Raw genomic sequence first — 23783 nt, 5'->3', positions numbered from 1 at the left:
TGCAGTCCTCCTCATTGGACGCCACGCACGTGTGACACTTGAGGGCGTGGCCTTTGCAGACAGAACAGGAGAGAGCGCCTGACTTGAGACTAAGCATGCATGTTCACAGGTCGCAAGGTGTGAGCACGATCACTGCACTGTGCACACACACACACACACACACACACACACACACACACACACACACACACACACACTCACTATTGTAGGGTTAGATTTATTTCAAATTAAATGTATATACTTGTCTTTCTAATCTTACTGTGACGACTTTATGTGATGAGTGCACTAAATTATACAAGGTCCAAACTAAATCTGCTTCATTCATGCATTCATCGTCTCCACGTCGTTATCCTCACTCGTCCATCTTAAGGACAACACACAGAGACGAACAACCATTCACTCACACCTACAGTTAGAGCAGGGGTCTCAAAGTCACTTGCGGCCCCCGGTCAATTTCATGTGGCCCACCACTTAAAGGCGCCATATGTAAGAATGTGGCCAAAAACGGTTACTACATTCAAAATCAAAATACCGAGGGTCTTTTAGGTTTCGTTTTCTGACGTAACCGACAACCCCGTGGTTGCTCGGCAGCTGAGACTCTACTGGCTGCAATGATTGGTAGATGGCGGTAGGTGGCGCCACATGCCAAAACATGATTTCAAAACATAAACATGATTTCCAGTCTGCAATTTTTTTTTTTAAATGCAAATATTTTGTCTGTACTGTTGTTGTTGGTGAGTTCAGTTTGTTATATGAACATTATTCCTGAGTCTCTGTGATTTTATGGCCAGTTGCTTTAGATTTATTACATAATGCACCTTTAATATCAAGTTTAAATGTCTGTTTTTCATATTTATAGATTCATTTAGCATTATAAAGGAAACACTATGTGAGCTATATATCACTCCATATCAAAAACAAATACTTTTATTTTGAAATTCTGAAAAGATTACAGAAATACTGTGCTATAGAAGCAGGTTTGTTTTTGTCTTACACAATTGGACTTCTGTTTTTTACATGACCAGCCAACTCCTGCCCAGACTAGATGCTAAGTGGCCCCACAGTCATTTTAGTTTGAAACCCCTGAGTTAGAGCGTTTGATTAACCCCTGAGCATGTGTTTGGAAAGGCTGCAATCCTGGGTCCTTTTTGCTGTAAGGCAACAGTGCTCACCCACTAGGCCTCTGCGTGGCACTAAACCTGCTTCATATTAGAGTAAATGAATTATCTTCCAGGATCATTTGTGCTAGTCTTGGTGTTTGGTGAATGAGTGATAGAAACTTACTGTGCCAGGCCAGAGAGACGAACAGCAGCAGGGCGAGAGCAGTCTTCATGGCAGCCGACTGTGACGGGTCACCGTGTCTTCTAATTGTCCTGAGTTAAAAAAATAAATAAAGCTGTGAGGGGACATCTGATGCAGGGGGGGGTGGAGGTGGAGGATGAGACATGGGAAGGTGTCTGAGGGCATTAAGGGCTAATCTGGTGTAATCTCCATCTATGTTGCACAGCCAGCAGCCTGCAGTAATAGACTTAACCGAGCGAGCTTTAACAGGGAGACACACACACAAACACACACAGAGAGAGTTATAAAGATGTCAGTGTTGTGATTAACGGAATTTCTAGGCTATTTCTTTGGTGGTTCCATGACTCTGTTTTTATGACTGTGTGTGTGTGTGTGTGTGTGTGTGTGTGCATCATTTTTGGTGCCCAGGGTAAGACATGAGGGTTTCAAAAGACATAATGGACATTTTTATTTTTGCAAAATTCAAATGTGCAAATCTATATTCTATAGCAGGGGTCTCGAACTCAGTGTGAATGGGCAATAGGAGCTTAAAATAACATTGCAATAACAACTTTTGTGACTTTATTTCTTTAAATTTCAAAATAAAAGTGTTTGTTTTGATATGGAACTATGTACAATTCATAAAAGAAAAAAAATGATGCAAAAAAACATTTAAAGTTTATGGTGGGACACATGAAATAGACTGAAGAGTTTGAGACCTGTGCTCTATGGTATGATTTAAAGGGGATGTATGTACAAAAGCAACTTTTAACATTTAAAATGGTTACTATGACACCAATTGAAACCATTGCAGGGACATGGTTGCCTGGCGATACACTGCATTTATGCACGGACACATACATAGCTGTTTTATTGAAATTTACATTGAACCTACTGTATCCACACTGGCTTATGTGTCTTTATTTTAACTCGGCTCCAGTGGTCAAGACATTTTTGAGAGGGAGGTGAGACTTTTTAGGTACAGTGATGCGACAGTAGTGTAATGAGTGAGATACAACTATCTGTTTGCCATCCTCTCTTCTCTTTGTATGTGTGTTGTCTGATTTTACCTGATGTGGCTCTTCTGATTCCCAGAATAATCTAATAGGCGCTGCCTTCAGGGACTCCCGTACGTCAGGAAATATCGAATTCGATGGGCTACGGTCTGTTGTAGAGGTTGTGACGTATAAACAGTAATTATTGTTTTACCAAAGCAAACATACATGCAATAACTTGGTAAATATACACTGTCCAGATTTTGACAAGTGAAGCACAAATCACATATAATGGTTGACCAGTTCTGTTTCAGTTGGATGGTTATTCAGCTGTGTATGAAGACAAACATGGCCACCTGTGCACAACAAAAAAACAAGTAGAACGTACTGTACAACAAATTAATCTTTATAGTTGTTCAAGCAAATGTACAAACACTCACCGTTAGTCCTGAATAAACATCATTTCATAGAACAATGGTGAGACGTGACGTTAGAGCGGCACAAATACAAAACATGTGGCACATTTAGTGGGTTTCTGCTTTAATAATGACCGACTCCGACATAACCGGTGATGAAACGTAATATCCAAAGAGATTTTCACTTTTTTAATCCAATGCCGCTCCATATAAGTCAAAGCTTTGTGAATTATATACTGTATTATGATGAGGTAAATAACAGCTAAGAGTTAAGCCTTCAAGGAAAACAGCAAACATTTCTTTAATCTATTTTTAAAAAAAGGTTTTTGTTACGACAGTACCAATACTTGGGAAATATTATTAATACCCAGTTACATCACAACTTTCAGATCATTCCTTGAGCTCTGTGCTGAACTTCTGTAAAACTACAGTCGGGATTTAAAATAAACTTGTATTTAGACTGGTGGATCATCTGCAACAGGAAAAAATGGTTTTAACAGACTCTTAGTTTCCTAATCCAAATAAGATAACATTTAATATAGTGGAAATGCGATAAAATAGTTTAAAAAAAATATCTGACCTATTGCAGCACATGCTAATAAACGTTATATCTGTCACAAAAATACAGTGTCACTATGGTGGAGCTATATTTCCAGTTGTTCAGGATAACATGGGCCCGTTCAAACGTCGGGATGAAGTTTCCTCTGTCACTCAAGTCTATGATTGTCATATTCCTCTGTTAATGCAGCTATTTTTAACTGAATGGAATCTGAAGGTTATGTTTTTTGACATTACTCAATGGAAAGGATGGATTTTAAATATGCTGCGGATGTAGCTCGTAGATATTTGTGGCGCTCTGAATCTGGATACAGTCCCTCGAAATCACCACTTGAGTTTATTGCCACTGTGGGAATCTGAGCGGAGCACTGGTGGACGCTCTGATTGCTTCCTCTCGTTTAGCTGCGGTCCAGATTCCCCTCTGGTTTTCAGAGTCACTCTTGACCAAACCAAAGGTCCCAGAGGACTCATGTACTCTTCTCAAACAACCGTAACTCCTTCTCCTTCGGCTCGACTTTAACGCTGACCTCAGTCTGCCGTACACAACGACCCCGAGCTTCTCTCTTTCACAATGCACTCCTTGTTTACATCCTGGAAAAATATATATATATATATATGTGTTATAGGTTGTAGCTTTCAAACAGTCCATTATAGCATAAACTCAAGCTGAAACTCTGAAACAACAAAGTCTGATGTCATCCTGCTTCAGCATTTTGCGAGGAATTTAGCCGTTAAGCTGCAGGGGTATTTAAAGTTGAGTCACGAGCAGGTTGTTGTTTGCTGGTCGAAAGCACGAGGGGTCCAGATGACCTCATCAAGGGCAATAAAAGCAAACAAAGTGACCACAAGAAAAGTCCAAAACAATAATGTAGCATTTACAGAAAACCTCTCTCTGATTCTAGTCTCAAGTAGTGCAACAATAGTATAGACAAAGTTACTGCAGACATATTTGTACACAAGCGGTCTACGTGACGCAGAACTGGCACAGGGTTTAAGAGCAGTTTCTGTGGCTGGGCACATGCACATGGTGGTGTCAGTGTAGGCAGGACCAGAGCCACGGTTCGGATTCACAACAGGAAGAGTCTCTCAGTCGATTTTTCCCATTCTGGCAATCAGCTCGTTACAGATCTTTGACAGTTCCTCCATTTCTTGGTTCTAGCGAAGCAAAAAAAAAAAAAAAGAAAACAGTATTAGAAAATCTGTTCACATTGGTTCACATGTTGCTCGTCTCCCCTCTGCACAAATATGATTTTGACTTCTCTTTCTGATTTATCTCCGACATAAAACAACTGTGAGAGGTGTCAGTTTTATGTGCGTCTAAGCCAGTGCTTCTCAAACTTTTCAAGTACAAGCACCTGAGCTGAAATTACAAACATGACACAATGCATCTGGTGTGAATCAGGCCTTAGGTTGAATAGTGAAGTGAAGATGCTGCTGACCTTCTGCAGCAGAGCTTGTTCAAGAGAGTCGTTCTTGATCTGCTCCTTCCTCAGGCTGGCTGTCAGGGCCATGTTCTCCGAGCTCGACTTTGACCGTACCTGAGCGAGCTCCTCGATGGCCCTGAGTTAAGAAAAGAGGGAAAGTCAAACCTAGGGATAGTATTTGGTTTGTTATGAGGGAAATCAATTCAAATCTTTACATACTTGTCTAGTTTCTCCTCAGCGTGGACTTTAAGTGTCTGGTATCTGTGCTCCTCCTGTTTGACTCGGGCCAGATATTCCTGAGCAGACCTTTTCAGTAGCTCTTCATTCTAATTGAGGAAACAAAGATCAACCAAAGTGTTATTTATCAACCACCAAAAGACCAGAGAAGGCAGATGCATCATTGTTTTTACAGTATATCCTGCCAATAAAGGTTATTTTCATTATCGATTCCTCTGTAGATTATTTTCTCAATGAATCAAGTATTTGTAAAATTCGTAAAATACCAGAAAACCTGGAAATGATGATGTTCTTGAACGTCACAAACAAAAATGATTCAGTTTGAGTGATATATTTGTTATATGGAGCAAAGAAACCAAAAAAAAATCACATTTAAGAAGCTGAAAAATCAGAATCAGTTGAAAAAAAAACACTCCAATGATTCAATTATTAAAATACTTGACAGTTCATTTAGTAATAATTGTTGCAGCCCTACTGAACTCACTCTCTTAAAACCCTCCAGGGTGCTCTTCATATTCTCATAACGCCGAAACATGTCCGACAGAGAGCGCTCCACAGAGTTCAGGTCTGCCAGGGCGGCTTCCTTCTCCATGGTCACATCGCGCAAAGCCTTCTGGGTGTTTGCGCTGCAGCGCTGCTCGTCCTCTGTGAAGCAGTGAAGAAGAGAGGGAATTGTTGTGATGCGTTTGACAAACTTGGTTTTTTTTACAAACATGAACAGAGCTGACAGGAGCGAAGTTGGTCATTTTCTTTTATGACATCCCAGAGAACGAGAATGACGCAAAACATTCTGTGGAACTGAAACGTGTGATATCATAACGTCAAAAATGTAATGACTAATTTGAAATGTTTCTACTCACCGATCATCTGAGCGATTGTCTTCTCATACTCTGCGACAACGTTACTGTAATAAGACAAAACACGTGGTGGGTGTTACTTGTACTTGTGCCCATGTATGTGTTAAAAAGGTGTTGAAACTTGAAATGACCCTCAAAGAGAGTAGTGTTCTCCTTCTTTATAATATCTGGATATGATTTCTAACCTCATCTCATTCACTTCTTGTTTGCAATCTTCATATTTCTTCTTCCAGTCACTGGCCTCCACCTCTTTAGTGATGATCTGAAAGTAAGAGTTGTTAGAACAAATGATACTATAATTAATACCTGCAATACCTGCACGACACAAACAAAATTCTCTATTTTTCTTATGTTGCTGATATTCTGAAAAAAAAGGCAAAAAAAAGCCTTGGGCTTTAGCCTATTCATTTTTGATGGTTAGTGATTATGTTGCAGTACACAGAGCTCTTTAAGCAGGAAATATAAAACTGGCAGCATATTTTTATTTGTTTTGGTTTTGACTTCTCCCTGTCAAGGGGTCGCCACAGCTGATGTTCAGCACACATAATTTGACAGAAATTTTTTAATGCTGAAGTCCTCCCGAACGCAACCCATTGGAGTGTCCAATAACAAGAAGCAATGAGGACTAGGTAGCTTGCTCAGGGGGGTCTCAACCTGGCAACCTTTCGGTCAAAGCCATGTTCCCTTTCCACTTGGCCCTGGGCTGCCCATAACAGTTGAGGAGATAATTTTATTGGATGACCAAACATCCTGAGAGGCAACAGAGGTCGATCACAGCCGTAAAACACTCTAAACTTCATATCAGGTTCAGAATCCAATACTAACTCACTTTAATATCGTGTTTATATTACATAATATAAATATATATATATATATATATATATGTATAAATAAGGTTGTTGGACAATGTCCACTACAGCTGTTACCTACAACATGGACAGAGGTGTAAAACAACCTGAGTCATGTAACGTCCAGAGCTCTATTGCATAAAAAGGGATCTGTGTAAATATGTCTGATGATCCTTCTTTCAGTTGCCTATTCAAACAATGTGTGATGCTTTGTTGTAACCAAAAATAAGTTCATATCATACGATTAAAAAAAAAGTGTGTACCTCCTCCCTGATGAGGGTGAGAACAGCTTGCTTCTCTGTCTCACTAATGCAGATGGAGTCCAGGACCTGACTTCCTGTTTTCTGCATCTCACTTCCCCTTGCTGTGTTCTTCAGTTGGCACGTGTCCTCATAAGTCTGAGGACAGAAAGAAATCAGTCATGTTCTCCTCCATTTTTTTTTACAATGTATTAACATCCAGTAATATAGTGAAACAGTAAGCACCAACAAACCTTTGGTCCTCTCTCATATCATGTCTATATATTCTTCTTAAAGATCTCTCCCTCTTATTTTTCACTTCATGCTTATTTACTTTTTCCTTCCTCTCCTCCTCCCTCCGTCTTTTTCCTCTCTCATTTTGTCCTTCGCTGGATTATGACACATATGTTCTAATCCCATGAGTGATAATCTAAATCCATATGTCACCTGAGTGGTGGACGTGGTGGCAGACGCTCACCAGCTCCTGATGTCCCTCAGCACACTGCAGTGTTGCAGTCATCATTCATACATGTTTATTTATATAAAATATACATCCAATGCAATCACTACACTGTTTTTTTGTTTCAGTTCCAAGAGACACAACCACATCATTCCTTATTCCTCATTCATTTCATGTATAGAGATTAAGCTGAGTGAGTCACTGTTGCCAGCACAGTGACAATGTAACACTGGGATAAGTCTGGACTTGTCAGTTACAGCAAGATAAACAAGTCTCTCAGCTCCACCTAGTGGTATAAGGTGGAAAAATCCTAACTGGGGATTTTCATGTTTTAATGTAACACACACTATATAGAAAAAAGTATTTGGCCACGCCTCCAATAAAGGACAATCTTAACACTTTAGCATAAAAAGACATTTTGGACAATGCCGTGATTCCTTCTATTCCAACATGACTGTGTCCCAGTGCACAAAGCAAGGACTATAAGGACTATAATATACTATAAAAGCATGGTTTGACTTTGAGTTTTGTGTGGAAGAACTTGACTGGACCACACACCTGACCTGAGCCCTGACCTGAACCCCTTCGAGCACTTTTGACACATAGAAGCACTTCAAAATGCTGAGGTGAAACCAACTCTATATTAATGTCCCGTATATGCATTGTAGTCCCTGTTGGTGTAATGGTCAGGCGTCCTAATACTTTTGTCCACTGTATGCTACAATGGTGATGATAAAATGGAAATAAATCCTCACCACAGAGCAGCAGTCAGAGTCCTCAGGTTGGGATGTCACATGACAGTCTAAAAAAGAAAACACAACACACTCATGTCAAGAAGAATTTGGCCTTATTATTGCTGTGGTTTATAAAGCAGTAAAGTTGTTCAACGACAAACCGTTTGACTGACCGTAAAATGTTCAAACATAACCTCAAACAAATGTTCTTCTGAGCTGAGTCTGCAAATTTGTGATTTTCTCAAGCCCGTCTGGGATCTACAGTGGCCTTCACATACCAGAGAGGATATAAACATTCTTTCACCGCTCTCTCCACCCTTCTTGCTCTCCCACACTCGCTGTCATTTCCTCCTTTCTTCTTTCTTTGTTTTCGTAGTAACACACTCACATGAGTGAGTTCTGTTATTATTCTGCCTCTGTTTGGTCTTTGCCAACAGAAGCAATGTAACGTTATTTGTGTGCTGCGTTTGAAAACGAGCTCTGTCGACGAATTCGATCAGACCTGACTGAGGGAGCGTTTTGTGTATACAGCTGCAAAGCAGGGGCAGACGGGGACAAGAAGTGTATATCCCGTCAAACTGCTGAATGACTGAATTTACTCTATAAACCCACTCTCGGTGTTTCTTTATTTTTTTTTATTATTATCATATATTATTATCATTATATATACATTTTCTTTTTAACGTTTTTTTTAACTTTATGAGTTGTGGTAGCAGTCAAACAATGTCAGGTGCGTTCCCTTTTCTTACTGGCCCTTTGTTTGTCCTTCCTATGCTGCCATTGTCTGTACGTTTGTGTAAAATTCAATAAAAAGATTTGTGTAAGAAAGAAAGAAAGACTTTTCATTGTCACTTCAGTCGAGCTCCAACCTGTTTGCAGTCAAGCTCGCCTTACTAGCACAATGTTGCTGTTGCCTCCGTCTGTCACTAGATGACATGAGATCTAAACTCTGCTGAAACACAGAGAGACTCGTGTGGAGCAAATTGGCTTAATCAGTATTGTGTGAACTCATCTGACAAAGGCTTGAATGTCGTTAACATTTGATTGTATTTAAAAGTCATGTTGTTCTTAAATGCAGCAACACAGCCATGTATGTTTAAAGTGAGGCAGAGATGACCTTCTCACTGTTGGGTATCGATCGAGTGCAGCTGATGGTGTTTGCCCTGAGGGAAGCTGGAGCCTGCTGCTTAAACATTAACATCCCATAATATGATCTCTGTCCACGAGAGACCGTGAGAGAGCTGAGTCACAACGGAGCTATTCATTACCACATTGCACCGTGACTCTGCGATATATATGTGTATATGAACAGAGACAAAGACATCAATATTCTCTGATGCTCTTACCAGTCACGCTGCTCGCCAGCTTCTCCTCGTCTGTGGCGTGGCCTCCGCGATGGTCGTCCTTCAACGACAGCAGTAAAATCGTTTAGTTTTTTTGTATTCGAGCTGTAATCCTAACACAGCACAAACAAACTGCAGATACTGTATCATTCGTGCTTACCTGTCCACTGACTTCAGTTTGCATCGGCTGGCTCTGCTTCACTTTGCAGGAGTTCCTGAGTATGAAGGTCAATCACAAGATAAATGCACACGAACGCAGATGAAATGTGTAGACGTGTTTACGCGTGAGCAGGTGCGATGACGACAAGAAAAAGCAGGAGAGACAGAAAAAGCCACACAGCTGGACTGCACTGCTTTGCTCTGTGTGTGTGTGAGCTGAGTTTACATGCTCTGCTACTTAAAGTGCTTAAATACGCAGCAGAAAAAAAGCTGATTAATGATGAAGGCACTTGCCAAACGCAAATAAGAGCAACAACAAGGAATACAAATTTTTTTTTTTTTCGAACACTTTTCCACTTTCCTACACCTTCACTTTGGGCAATGTAGGTGAAATGGAAGACGCGGCAAAGATGTGGAGGGGAGTCTAAACTTGGACTGCTCTACTAAGAACAGCAAATTGCAGAAACACACACACACATCTGCGCACACAGTTAAGACAGTACTTACAACAGAACACAGAGGAAATGGACTTGCTCGACAGTCCTGACGCCACACAGAGAGAGAAGGGAAACAGAATGACAGGTTTTGGAAGGAAAAGGGAGGAAGGACACAGGAGATGGTGGGACATGGGTTAGGTGTAACCTATAATAAGTATAGTGTTATTATAGCTTAGTGCAGTGATTCCCAAAGTGTGGGCCGCAGCCCCCTAGTGGGCCATGACAGTACTGCAGGTGGGCCATGAAAGGTATATGTTTTTTTCTGTTTTAGTTTTAAATAGCTGAAAAATGTGTATGATATATTTTAAGAAATAGGGAATAAAACAAATCCATGGTGTTTAAAATGTGTGTTATTTTCCTGAATGGGTCCTTAGTTTCCGTCATCATTTGGATGTGGTTTGGGGAAGCACACGGCTACAGTATTTTGCATGCGTGAACACATTTTGTCCTCAGGATGTGTTAAAGACATCATCTTCAGCTGACTTTCTCTGACCCACTGTAGTTCCAACAGTAAAAGTGTTTTTACACAACCAGCGCCGCCTTTATATTGATTTATTGGTGATAAGGGGTTAATGCCAGGTCTGAACGTGGTCATAGTTTATTTAACATTTAAAGTACTGCTATGAAACAAAGGTTAAACACTTCTGATAAAAACTGACCTTCACTAGAAGACCACTATGAAGGCCAAATGTGAAACAAAATTCATATTGGCCTATAATATGGAATTCATTACCCATGCTGTTAAGAAGTGTGTGTATAATAAAAAGAAAAGGGTTGCTGGTGTGCTTTTGTTACTGTGTAGTGAAGATAATGGAAATGTGACGAGTGAGACTTGACCCATAACAGAAACTCTCCACAGGAGGGCGTCTTTGACACTTTCCCCTTCCACAGAACAATTGATCAACAAACACACAGCACTTGTTAAAAATAGACCAATTCATTGAGCTGTGAGAAATGGAAAAACTGTTCTACATCATCAGTGGAAATTCTGAACAAATTCTCCCTAAACAAAACAAAAATAGAGCTTAAATAAAAGTGAACAACAATAAAAACTTAGCACTGGTGAGGTAAGTGAATGAAGAGAAGAACAGAACAGGCTGCAGGCACCACTTTTGGCCTTCAGGTTCACTGTGAACAATAGGAACCATTCTCTACTTTTCCCTAGAGCCATAAAAGAAAGCAGCGTCTCTTTTCGCTTCTGTGAGTCACATTAGTGCAGTAAATGTAGCCACTGGCTGGAAAACTGGATGACTGTGAGTGATGACTATGAGATAAGAACGGTCATTGTGTTTGTTTGCCGTTAATGTTAATGTTAAAGTACTTACGTGATAATGGCGTTGTTTGTATCACCGGTCAGTTTTTCACTTGACAGCATAGAAACGTTTATGTTGCCATTGAGCAAATCAGAGTCCACACAAACGTCATGACTGAGGCTGGAGTTTGTGTCGGGGCTGGAGTCTGATGTCACCGGAGCCTCGTCGTCCACCTCCGTTGGATCTGGTTTGTTCAGCGGGGAGAGGACAGGCAGCGAAGGTGGGCGGACGGCTTGAGGCTGGGACAGAGGTGTGGATGGAGAAGAGGCCTCCACTGGACTCGTGCTTAGATTCAAATTAAGGTTCTGATCTAAATTGAAATTGCTTTTGTTTGGCGAATCTCTGGTGAGGTTGTTCAGGGAATGAACTGTGTTGAGGTCCGTGTTGGAGTTCTTGTCCGGAGAGTGGTTAGAAACATCAGGAAGAGCTGTGGAAGGATAGGAAAACAGGTGTCACTGATGATAAGAAACTACAGTAGATCTCTAATGTTCTTCTTCCTCATAAACATCATCTGGAAGACTTCAGGTAACTTTTGATTTCTGGCTTTAAAGAATCATTAATATAACTTCAAATCCACCAGATCCATGAGCTTCAGCACGTTCTATATGAGGTTTCCATGAAAGTTTATGATCAATTATGATACCCAAAAATTTGAACATAAATTCCATCAATAACCAACTCTGTTGACATAAACCAAAACCGTAATCCCGTGGCTACCTAATGAGTTTATGATTCAGGTAATTAATGTCAGAGTGAAAGCCTTTCCTTCTCCTGGAAGAACATTTAAAATAGCTGCCGACCTCACAATGCTTCACATCCTGTGTCCACATACGTCGGTTTACAAGCTAACGATCACAGCCACAGACTGCTGAAACACAGGATGCCGTGTTACTGAAAATGCACCCACTCACATAGCTGCACACAATGACTAAAAAGCAAGCACCGATGCTGTGTTTTTCTTCACTTCTTCTCATCAAAGTGTGCACTGGGTAGGCAACAGAATCCCAAAATGTTTGCTGTGTGACTTATTATTACATCATATACAGTCGATTAATTAGCTACAATTCTCCTCAAAATCTAGGTACTTAAAAAAAACACCACATCCACACCCTTCAGAGACAAGGAACAGATGTAGAGGAGCCCCACCCAGTCATGGAGAGAGCACACCATGTGGCCTAGCAACAAAAACAACATCAGACTTTATTACAGTTTCACAGCTCAAGCAAAAAGAGGAAAAGGCAGACAGAGGGGGAAGTGTTTGAGGCAGCCAGTTAGAGAGCAAAATTTACTATATAGATATAGGCACAATGTCGTCTCGGGTTCAACAGGACATATATTAGTTTGTGGCATTCGGTTGTTCACATGAACGCACAGCAATTCCCCCCTGAGCACTTTGAGTCTAATTATAGGGAACCAGGCTATCGGTTTCTCCACAGTCGATCTTTTATTTATGAACCTAACCCACATTTTGTTGTGACCATGGGACTGTTTTACCATGAAAAGGAGACTGTTATTGTCTGAAAAGGAGATTCAACACCCGACGCATTAATCTCTCCGTTATAATCTGGCACAGGATGTAATAGTCTGTGGTTTAACGTTTGTACGAGCTGAGCTATCCACAGAGTACATGTCAAACTCAGTGACTGAGACGGAGGCCCAGTCAAAACGTAGGCGAGGATTTTTGAAAGCTTAGCTTTAGGTCTTTGATAGACACAGACTGTGGGTGAGGATTCTCAAAAAAAGAAACACACAACTACTGCCAGGGTGAGGATTTTTGTCTGTTCACGACTCAGTTTGACACGAGTCAGTGTACGTAAGGCGCTATTCTCGACCGAGATCTAACAGCCCTCGTGATTGGCTGTCTCGAGGCGTGCAGGAAGTTATGACCACAGATGGAGCTCATTCCACCAAAGAGAAGAGGAAGACGGAGTGTGTGCTAAGACGCTGGTGCTTGTTTAATGTAGAGAAGATCTAAAGTGCACAGCATAAACACGAGAGTAGACTATGGCTCTGTGTTCGACAACAGGAAGGAGACCTGGCCAGTTAGAAGACATTTACAATAATGTTTATGTAGTGTTTTTATTTTATAAAGTTGGTGTTGAAAAACTATAGGGAATCAAAACCCACGTTTGTTTACATTGGCTAGATGTGTAATATTGGTCGTCATAGCCACACATGTGGTAATGTTAGCATTGCTAACTGGACTTAGGGACTGTTCTGCCCATTTTACAAACTTTCCATTCGTTGTTTTTTGATAATTCCGTCTACGTTCATGCATATAGAATGCATTTTGTCAATATTGTGTATTGTTATTTGATCTTTTTATTCCCAGCTCCTACAGTAAGGCTAAAATACACTGTGTACATTCAAGTTTTACACTCATACCGTTAAGCGCAAAATTTTTTCCCAATGACACCCATTCAAACTGCAATTTTTAAACCTAAAAAGTAAAATATAAGCTGTAATAATTAAACAGAAAAACATATATATATACATATATATTTTTTTTTTTTACTTTGCATGTAGTATATTGAAAATAATTAATTGTTTCTGGGTTTTTTCATCTGAAAAAATGACAAAAACCTGGCATTTAAAGGGGTAAAATCTATAAAAATGTATTAGAATTTGATATCAATAATTAGGTCAGATGACGGTGAAAAAAATCATGCCAATGAAAGTAGAATATAATAATGTATAATATATAGCTTGCTATTTAAAAAATGCTCAGCAGGACGAGTGTGACTAATATTAGACTCTGCCCTAAGGGTTAACATACTAACAATAAGGCTTAACAGTTACCGTTATATCGCCACCTGTTGACTTAGAGAATAACTTCTGTTTTCAGGCTAGGCTTTAGATGCATGAAGGAGCTAAGTTTGCAAACATTGATGATACAGTGACATTTTGTTTTAGCACAGAAGATGCACTCCAGATTACCATTACCGATTACCATAGCAACACCGGGTACTTCTAAGTGTGTGGGTGAAAGAAGGACAGCTGAAGAGAGAGAGGGGGAGGACTCAGGCCTCTTTGGCAGTTTTAAAAACAGGCCCTGCAGCATTGAAAATCTCCCGTTTGATCCAGAAGTTTGCTTTGAGGGGAGAAACGTTATGCTGATAATATAACTGTAGCGAGTAATGTCAACACTGTGGTCAACAAACTGAATATAACAAAGTTAACACTGGTCAAAACATTATTTTCATTTTAATTTGAGACAAAAGTGTGATTTTATATTTATATTATTTATTGACTTTCCATGTTTACTAGTACAAAATCTACATTATCCTACGATATGTTTGTTTGTGCATCTTTAACTATGTTTTAATTAACCATTTCCTGTATTAGGGTCACAAGAAAATTTTCCAGCCCCTAGAGTGTTTTTTTTTTAAGGAAATTCTCCACTTGTCTGCATAGGTCAGTCCTGTGAAAGACTGACATTGTGTCCAAGCCGTGCTGCAACTCTAGCACTGTCGCCTAGGACTGACTCCAGACTAATAGTAAGAAATTAAATGTTTTGGATACGGTTCACCCCCAGTTCTGATCTCGATCTGGACAGTTTTATGAGGAAAATATAACACAGCGCTAATGACGTCCTTGATTCCGAACACAACCTTAAGCTTAAGCACCAGTAAGAAAAAAATATTGTTCCCCAGACGCTTGTAGAAATTTAAAATGTGACTATGATGTCATGCTTTATGTTGTTCATTGATTCCACTTGAGGGTTGTGGGGGGGCTGAAGCCAATCCCAGCTGATAGAAAGGTGAAAGGCAGCATTCACCTTGGACAGATCGCCACTTTATCACCATTCACACTCACATTTATACCCACTGTCAACTTAGACTCTTCGATTAACCTTAATCCCACAATCCCCCGACGTGCCGTTTGGCTGTAACAATATCCTTGTAGGTTACTCCATGGTTGGTGCATTTCAGGAGGTGCCAAAAACGTATTAGCAATTAACACCAGCCAGGCCTACCTGAGAATATCTAGTGTCACTTTTGAAACATGAGACACATACATTTGACCCGTGTAAGTGTACGTTTGGACTTATCTCACACCTGTGCGGTTGGAGTTGTCAAGCTGACTCAGTAGGTTCACAACACACGGAGACTCGGCCTCTGGGGTCTCAAAGTTCCCCTCCGTGTCCGAACTGTGAGAGAGGAGAGACAGATTATTTTACACCTGTAATCTGAAGTGATATATGATAACATATACTGTGTAACAATAGATAGCAAGCAAGAAAACAGAGCAACTGCAGAGACATTGGGATATTATCTGGAAAGGAAGATGTGTTTTTTCAGGAAGTTATTATGAAGATTGTGATATTAACACAAATTGGTTGGCAGCAAAAACAATGCTTCTGAACCAGCACCAAACATATCATCAGTCAAAAATAATGTCTACATACTATAAATCAGGTGTATACAACAATGAGCGTCCTGGTTGAATGTATCTGTGTCAAACTCTCTAACAAACGGGGATCACAACCCTGTGTTTTCTTAACGTGCCACAAAAATAATGGATTGCACAGTTCAAAGCAGCTTCAACATAAACAAGCTGCTTTTATTTTAAAGGATGTCAGAGGAAGGGAGAGGAAAGGAAGTGAAGCCCTACAAGGCCACCTGCATCCTTTGCCATTCAATAAGGACACACTGTGTCCCAAACACTCATTTCAGCTCAAACACACACATACACAGTCTTTTGGTCTGTGGTGTCAGCTGCCTAGACACCCAGGCCAAATTTATTTCCAAACACTGGAGACAAAAAGGAGGGGATAGACACAGAGAGAGAGTGAGTGTGAGAACGCCTTCCCAGCCACTTGAACGCACATCAAAACATCTACACTCTAATGAAAAACAGCACAAGAAGGAACAAAACTCCCCGTGCCAACATCCAACCAACCACACTCCATCTCTCTGATACCAGCTCACATAGAAGTCTGTAGAACGCCGCCATCCAGAGTTAATCCTAATATACATAAACCAACCAACCCCCCGCCTCCGCGCTAACACACACACTGAATCACATCCCAGTGATGGCCCCCCAATGACTGCAATCTTGGATGGTTACTTAGAAACTAGGAACGGACAAAAAAAATAAAATAAAAGCTTAGGAAACTGTGGCTTCCCCCCCCCCCTTCCCCCAGTGTTCAGCAACAGACACACAACTGCCAAACTCTCACTCTCTCACACACACAAATAGAGATGAGTCAATATGATACTCAGTCTGTTACGGAAATTTTGTATTGATATTGTATAAATGTAAGAGTATGACCTGCAGTGACCTAAGATCAAGGGACCATTTGCTATTTTGTTTTACACACAGGGGTTTGAGTCGTAAACACCCTATCTTCCTCTTTCCCAATGGGGGGTCTACCTGATTCCCTCTCTTCCCGTGGGAGGGAGGAAACCTTTTGTTCTGCTCTGTCTGTGTGGGGGGGTCATACCCACCAGACAGGTTAACTAGAGAGGTTTTCCATTGATTCAGCAGTCTTCGCGGGGTGACTTAATCTGCAAGTTGCTTCGTGATTGCTCTTTCTGTACAGAAATAAACTCTTGTTTGATTCCTGAGCTGGCTCCAACATCCATCTTTTACCAAATTATCCTGACATTTTGGCGCTCCAACGTGGGACCCCGATACCTGTCCCTCTCTTCACAACGGTGGACCTGAAGACCTTGCAAGGCGGAGAAAAGAAACATTTCTCCAGAAAAGACCTCCACCTCGGGGCTCTTAAAGCTTCGTTTGGTCAGGGAGGCCAGGTCCCCTGAAGAGTGGGACAGTGACGGTGACCAACCAGAGAGGGGTGACGGACCAGCCAGGGAGTCAAACAATCAAAAAGGTAAGACACGTGTCGTGTATGTATTGTGAGGAGCCAAATCGTTTGGAAATTTAATTTTGGATTGGGTGAAACAGATACTGGTTCATTTGGCTTCGAGATCAAACATAGTGAGGGCCAGATCATTGGAGAATTAGTCTTAGGGGGGTTTGAAAAAAAACCCTCGTCTGGTACCAAGATTTAGAAATATCTCATGAGGACCAAATCATTGGAAACTTAATTTCAGGGGGGTTTGAAAAAAAACCCTTGTTTGGCACCAAGATTGAATGTATACGTGAAGAGCCAAATCATTGGAAACTTAATTTGTGGGGGTTGAAAAAAACTCTCGTTTGGCTTCAAGAACGGGTGGTCTGTTATTTGGAAGGACAGCATAGTCAAACTAATCCCGAAGTCTCGACTGCGTCAAAATAAAAAGAGAAGGAAAGAGTCAGGGACTCTATACAATGGATGAGGTTAAGAAGATAGAAGAAGAAGATAAAACTTTGTGGTAACGAGAATGAAACTTTGTGGTGACTTATTCAGTGTCTTAAATATCCTCTGTGGATATTACAAGGGTGCGTTGCTCGGAACGAATGTGTCGTACAAACCACCTGGCTGAAAAGATTATCCAAAGTTAGTGTATGTTTGATAAAGATCCAAATGTGTGTATGAAAAATCAGGATGTGTGAAACAGTTTGAGTATGTGTGAAACAGGTTGAGTGTGTGAGAATAAGAAAAAACAAAGTTAAGAAAAAGAAGTTGAAAACCGAAGAAGATAGCCCATTGTAAGTGATATCACGCCCATTCGATGAATGGTAGGTAAAACCGGTAAAATAAAAAAAGCAGGTTAAAAAAAAAAATTAAATAAAAATAAAAAAGTATAAAAATGGGAAACTGTAACAGTTACAAATGTTGTGAACCTGACGAGGTTCAATTTAAAGGAGATGTGAAACGGATGAGCCAGAAAGCGTTAGAATGTGAAATATGTGAAAAAATGGGAAAAGAAGTATGGTTTTAGAGGAAAACTACTGGTAGAAGAATGCAAAGAATTGGTAGAAAAGATTGAGGCTAAGTCTAAGGGAATTGAGAAAAGACAGGAAGAAGAGATGCAGGATGTTATAAATTTAATTCTGTTTTTAACTCCAACTGAGATAAACAGGAGAAATACGCCTCTGGGTCTCCATCCCCCGTGCATCAGCACTCAACAACCACCACCTCCAGCTCAGGCCTCTGCTCCAATCTCTCCCCCTCCTTCTCACTCTGCACCTCCTCTCTCTGTTCCTGCACATACCGGAAGTTTCACAGGAAGTCCGAAAGCGACAAGGTCAGATAAGTGGTATGAAAAGTGGAAAAGTATGCTAATGCGTTTTCTGATGTGTATTTCTGAGACAACATCAATCGTGGAGGCAGGAGAGGAGGAAGAGGAGGAGGACGAGGAGGATGGAGAATTGATGGAGATGAGAGCTGCTACAATTGTGGCAAATTTGGACATTGGGCTCGACAATGTAAGGCTCAAAAAGGCAGAGGTCAAGGAGGCTGAAGGGGGGAAGGAGAAAGGAAACCCAGATGAGTTGAGGATTCATCAGAATGACTTGACAATAAACAGGTTATGCACCTACACACACACATACACACCAGAACCTAGAAGATGAGGAAGTTTTTTGGTGTTTTATTGTGCATGGTAATCATGTGCTTTTGGAGGTTTTTGGATGTTGAATAGACTGTTATAAAATGATGAAGTTGTTTGAGAAGCAAGGAAGAGTAAGTTGATTGGGACATACTGTGGAAAGTAGTGAGAGTGAAAAGAATAAGTTAAGGTTGAAATTGAGATATGATTAGAATGTTGAATAAAATACATACAAATAAAAAAAAGTAAAAACAACAGTAACAATAAATTAACACATTAATTAATTAAATAAATAAATAATAGGAACTGTGTATTTAGTTATAAGAACTATATATTTCTTGTCACTATGGAGGTGATGATGTGTGGCTGGGGCTGAGTTAGCTCAGCTTAATTTGTTCCTGTGTTTTATATGATACATGAGATGGTTAATGAGAGAAAGATTGTCTAGGATGGAGTGTCCCTGATCAAGACACTAAGTCCTTAACGGCTCTTGATAAGTGTGGTTTATGTAGAGTACGTGTAAATTTAAGGAAAACAACAAATGGTCAAATTGTGGCTGAAGAATCACATGTGCTTCAAAGTCTTTTTCTGAGGTTGCGTTTGCATTTTTAGTTATATTTATTCTGTCGTACAGTTACATCTGGCCCTATGAGGGCAACCAGTATGCTGATGTGGCCTATAGTGGAAATAAGTTTGACACCGCTGATGTAGAGCATGAATGTGAATGAATGGGAGAATTCAAGCTGTTCAAGAGTGCATTGAAAGGCCCAGTGGACAAATGGAAATAGTTTTTAAGTTGAAGGTGTGACAAGATTTTGTTTGATTTGCAAATGGCTTTGTCTCATTGTAGACAAGAGATGTGTGTTGGTGGATGTTGTTGATGTGACTTATGAAATGACTGAAGTGGTAACCAACTAACATCTGAAATATACAATACAGTCACTATAAGGTTAAAATAATAATTAATTAAGAATAAAAAATGTATAATAATTAAAGTAATCTACAATTAGGCTAGGAGATAATAAAGGTCATGAGGAACGACATAGGACGCTATGTTGTTTCTAATGAATCGCCAAGAGAGGAGAAATCGGGGACGCTCTTTTTCTTCTCAAAGCCTTGGGTGAACTCATATTGACCAAATAAATATCTTTTGATAATTTTGGATATTATAAAGAACAATTAGATACATTTGATATAGGTATAGTGGATGACTACCTGATTCAATCCGTGAATCCACTAACAGATCTGACTGACTCATAGGAAACTGACTCTGCAGAAATAACTTAGAGTGTATGTGTCTCTGTAGATAATGTGAGTAGTGTATTGGAGAGTTTGAAGGTTTTCTGAAGTATGTTGATATTTAAACTTAGTACAAGGTCAAATGTGCTAATTTGGAAATGGTTTTCTGCTTCAAGGTGGTGACATATTGGTTTGATTGACTCTGATTAGGTTAAAATCAAAGAAAAGATTAACGGTATTTCAATTGTTGGTGATGTAAGTTTTTGTAAATGTTATTTTAGTGATGTATAATGATGTAAGTGGCAATTGGGAAATCAATGTGCAGTGAGAATGGTTGTTTTTGTTGTGATTTAGAGCAGTGTACTTTTCACTGGCTTAGTGAGAAATGAAACTTGAAGACTCTCTGTGAAGTAGGAGTGGTTATCCATATGTTACTCTATTATCATGTTTCTCTGACATTTGCTCACTCCCCCTGAGTCTTAAAAAAAACTTTGAAAAGAAGAAAGAACAAGATTTAAAGTCACTGTAAGTAAGCTACACATACAATTCAAATGTGGAGATTTACTAAAAAGATTTGGATATAGAAATGTAAACATTTTCAGCAGATTTAAGATGTATGCAAATAGATGGAAATATATATATATTCTGATGTCTTAGTTTGTTACAGTGTATTGTATTTTAGCTGTTAAATTGAAATAAGAACTAATGCCTGGTTTTAACAAAATTAGGTATTTAATTTAAACGTTTAAAGAAATAAATCTTAAGAATTTTTTTTTTGGGTCTTCAAGGAACATGCTGACTTCATGAAGGACCTCATAAAGATTACAAAGCACAGGATAAAAGTAAAGGTAAAATAACGAAAGTAAGGAGACTTGGAATTTGTAATAATGTGCACAGAGTAAATCTGTGCAAGGGGGGAGAACAATAATGGAAATACATATTGAAATAATATAATTCAAATTTAAAATTTTTGGAAAGATGAAATAAATGTAATGGAAGATTTGATAAATTATACATTTGTAATCTTTGGTGGTAGTTTAATACTCCACTGAGAATTCCATTACCAGATCGAGAGTTGAAATACATTAGTAAAAATAAAGTAATAACTGATAGTCTGTCATTTGATTGTAATAGCACCTTTGGATAACCTAGAGAGAGAGAGCAGTTGGTAAAACAAATTGAGAAAGATGTTTTTGGAATTTGGTAAAGAGTGGAAGTTTAAACTCCTAGCCAGGGAATTAGGTATATTGAATGTTGGAAATTGAGGTGTGAATATGGAAGTGAGTGGTTGGTTGTCATTACCGTTGATAATTTTAAAGTTAAGGTTTGGTTGATACAATTAATGCAACAGTGATTTAACAAAATTTTATGAAAAGTGTACTACCAAAACACTAAACTGATTATGTTTGGATAACTGCATGTTTAAATCACAGTACTAACACTGCATGGAATGCTAACAGGTGAACTTATGCTAACACAGCTGCAGAAAGGACTCACTGTTTTAAAGATTGCAATGTACTGAATATTAAATAACCCACATTAGATGACTGCCCTTCATAGGTTAGTCCATAGGTTTGCTTTACTTTCAGAAAAGATGGTGGAAGCTCAGCTTGAGACAAGGAAGTTGAGTGGCTGCGGCTGCTGTGAACCAGTGTACCCAAGGGGGGTGCAAAGGAAGTGGAAGAGCCAATGAGAGGAGGAGCTTGAACTGTGATGATAACAACATCATCAGCAGTTTAGTCTGAAGGAGGATGGCATTGTGTCAACTGAGCAAGTACAAGGAAGTGTACAACAAGCTCAAGAGCAGAATTTGGTCTGAAAGTGATGCAAAAATACAGGGAAAATGTTGACTGTATGAAAGCAACAGCTCATACAACAGAAAATGGACTGTGGGCCCTGAACGTCAGTAACAGGAAAACTGATTCAACGTAGTCTGGACATTTCAGGAGACAACACGACTGAAGTTTTAACATTCAAATTTACCGGATGACATGTGTGAATGTTTGTAATTATGTAATGTGCAAAGGGAATGTTAGATTGTAAGGATGTTTTATGTTCTGTTTTGACGGAAACAATGTTTGATTTTTTAAATGATGCTTATTTTGTGTATGATTACTGTTTCTTGTAACATGGAGTACCTGTGTGTGGTTGCCGGGGCAGCGGAACCGTGAGAGAGTTTCCCTTTCTGAAAGGATAATGGATAAATAGAATGTTTTGAACTGCTCGAAAGGGTTTTCGCTCTCACACTCTACAAAATGTATGCTATAATTATGCTTAAAATCAGCATAAACAGGAGGGATATGTTACGGAAATTTTGTATTGATATTGTATAAATGTAAGAGTATGACCTGCAGTGACCTAAGATCAAGGGACCATTTGCTATTTTGTTTTACACACAGGGGTTTGAGTCGTAAACACCCTATCTTCCTCTTTCCCAATGGGGGGTCTACCTGATTCCCTCTCTTCCCGTGGGAGGGAGGAAACCTTTTGTTCTGCTCTGTCTGTGTGGGGGGGTCATACCCACCAGACAGGTTAACTAGAGAGGTTTTCCATTGATTCAGCAGTCTTCGCGGGGTGACTTAATCTGCAAGTTGCTTCGTGATTGCTCTTTCTGTACAGAAATAAACTCTTGTTTGATTCCTGAGCTGGCTCCAACATCCATCTTTTACCAAATTATCCTGACACAGTCAGTATCGGTCATCACACACTGGAAAAATAAATATTCAAATCCAATACAATCCACAAAGCCTGAATATGGCATTAGAAAGGTTTCCCACCACGAGATCTGAATTATGTTTTGGAAAAAGGCTGGTTACAGCTAGAAGAGGCACAAATATCATATCAACATGATCATGTCGGATTGATATTGGTACCGTGGGAATTCAAGGCTTTGATAATGGTCTACACAGTTGGCTCATCCTCGTCAGGTCTCTCATAAAATGGTTCACACAAAGCAGAGAGAATGTGAGCCACAGTACAGGAAAGAACCAGCGATGACACCACTGTGTGTGTGTCTGTATATAAACAGCATCTCTGCCACCTGTCAGTATGACTCAGGGAAATCTGCAGTCATCAGACAATCATATACAAACACACACACACACCATCTATCAAACTCAATTACTCTTTCTCTGATTGCCTTCTAAACATCTAACTGTGGACCACCACCTCTTTATGACGTAAACACGCGCTGAGAGAGAAACATAAACAGCCAAGCCCTCTTACTTGTCCTCTCCATCATCCTTCCCAGCTTCCCCTGGACTCCCTGACACTGCTGACCAGGTCCATTTGGCCCACTGGACCGGAGACAACCAGGACATCCCTGCGTTAACGCCTTAACTCGTAAACCTGAGGCCACGGGCAGATGTTCACCACAGTTCTTCCTCCTCCGGACAAGTTCAGAGTGATCAATCAAAATGCCAATGTCGGTTGTCGGAGCCGCTGTTGTCGGTTTGTCTCTCTTTCAATACGACCGTGTCACTTCCTGCTCTCGCTCAGTCGCTCAGTGTTCCCATCCTGCTCTTCTGTGTTGTTGCTGCTCGTGAGAATGAAACGTGTCTCGCTACTGCTGCTGCTGCTGCTGCTGTCTCTGTGGCCGCTCTGCTCTCGGCAGCACTGACTCACACAGTGCAGATTACTGAAGCATCAGTAGTCACTCCTCTCTGCTCCTCCCTCTCTCTCTCTGTCTGGGTGGACGATCAGCTGGTTAGCAGACAGCCACGCTGCTTCCACATGTTTGCT

At 40.1% G+C, this 23783-nt stretch overlaps 1 protein-coding gene across 2 annotated transcripts; it reads right to left on the bottom strand.

Annotated features, from left to right (window-relative positions):
- Positions 1-2696: 2696 nt before the first annotated feature.
- Positions 2697-23556, bottom strand: LOC310939610 (transforming acidic coiled-coil-containing protein 1-like). Of its 2 annotated transcripts, XM_083904412.1 has the most exons (14): positions 23268-23556; positions 15420-15511; positions 11374-11788; positions 10059-10094; positions 9553-9607; positions 9396-9453; positions 8071-8117; positions 6880-7014; positions 5954-6030; positions 5772-5815; positions 5396-5556; positions 4894-5000; positions 4690-4810; positions 2697-4405 (listed from the first exon to the last, which is right to left on the bottom strand). In XM_083904412.1, the coding sequence occupies exons 1-14, from the start codon at positions 23360-23362 to the stop codon at positions 4337-4339; spliced, it is 1512 nt and encodes a 503-aa protein (XP_083760538.1). In that variant the 5' UTR covers positions 23363-23556; the 3' UTR covers positions 2697-4336. The 2 variants fall into 2 exon arrangements, with proteins under 2 accessions (XP_083760538.1, XP_083760539.1); XM_083904413.1 differs by lacking the exon at positions 10059-10094.
- Positions 23557-23783: the final 227 nt, after the last annotated feature.

Source organism: Microchirus variegatus (genome assembly GCF_963457635.1).
Source record: "Microchirus variegatus genome assembly, chromosome: 18".
NCBI classification, from domain to species: Eukaryota; Metazoa; Chordata; class Actinopteri; order Pleuronectiformes; family Soleidae; genus Microchirus; species Microchirus variegatus.
The sequence above is the reverse complement of the archived record's forward strand: the minus strand, read 5'-3'. Positions and strand labels throughout refer to the sequence as shown.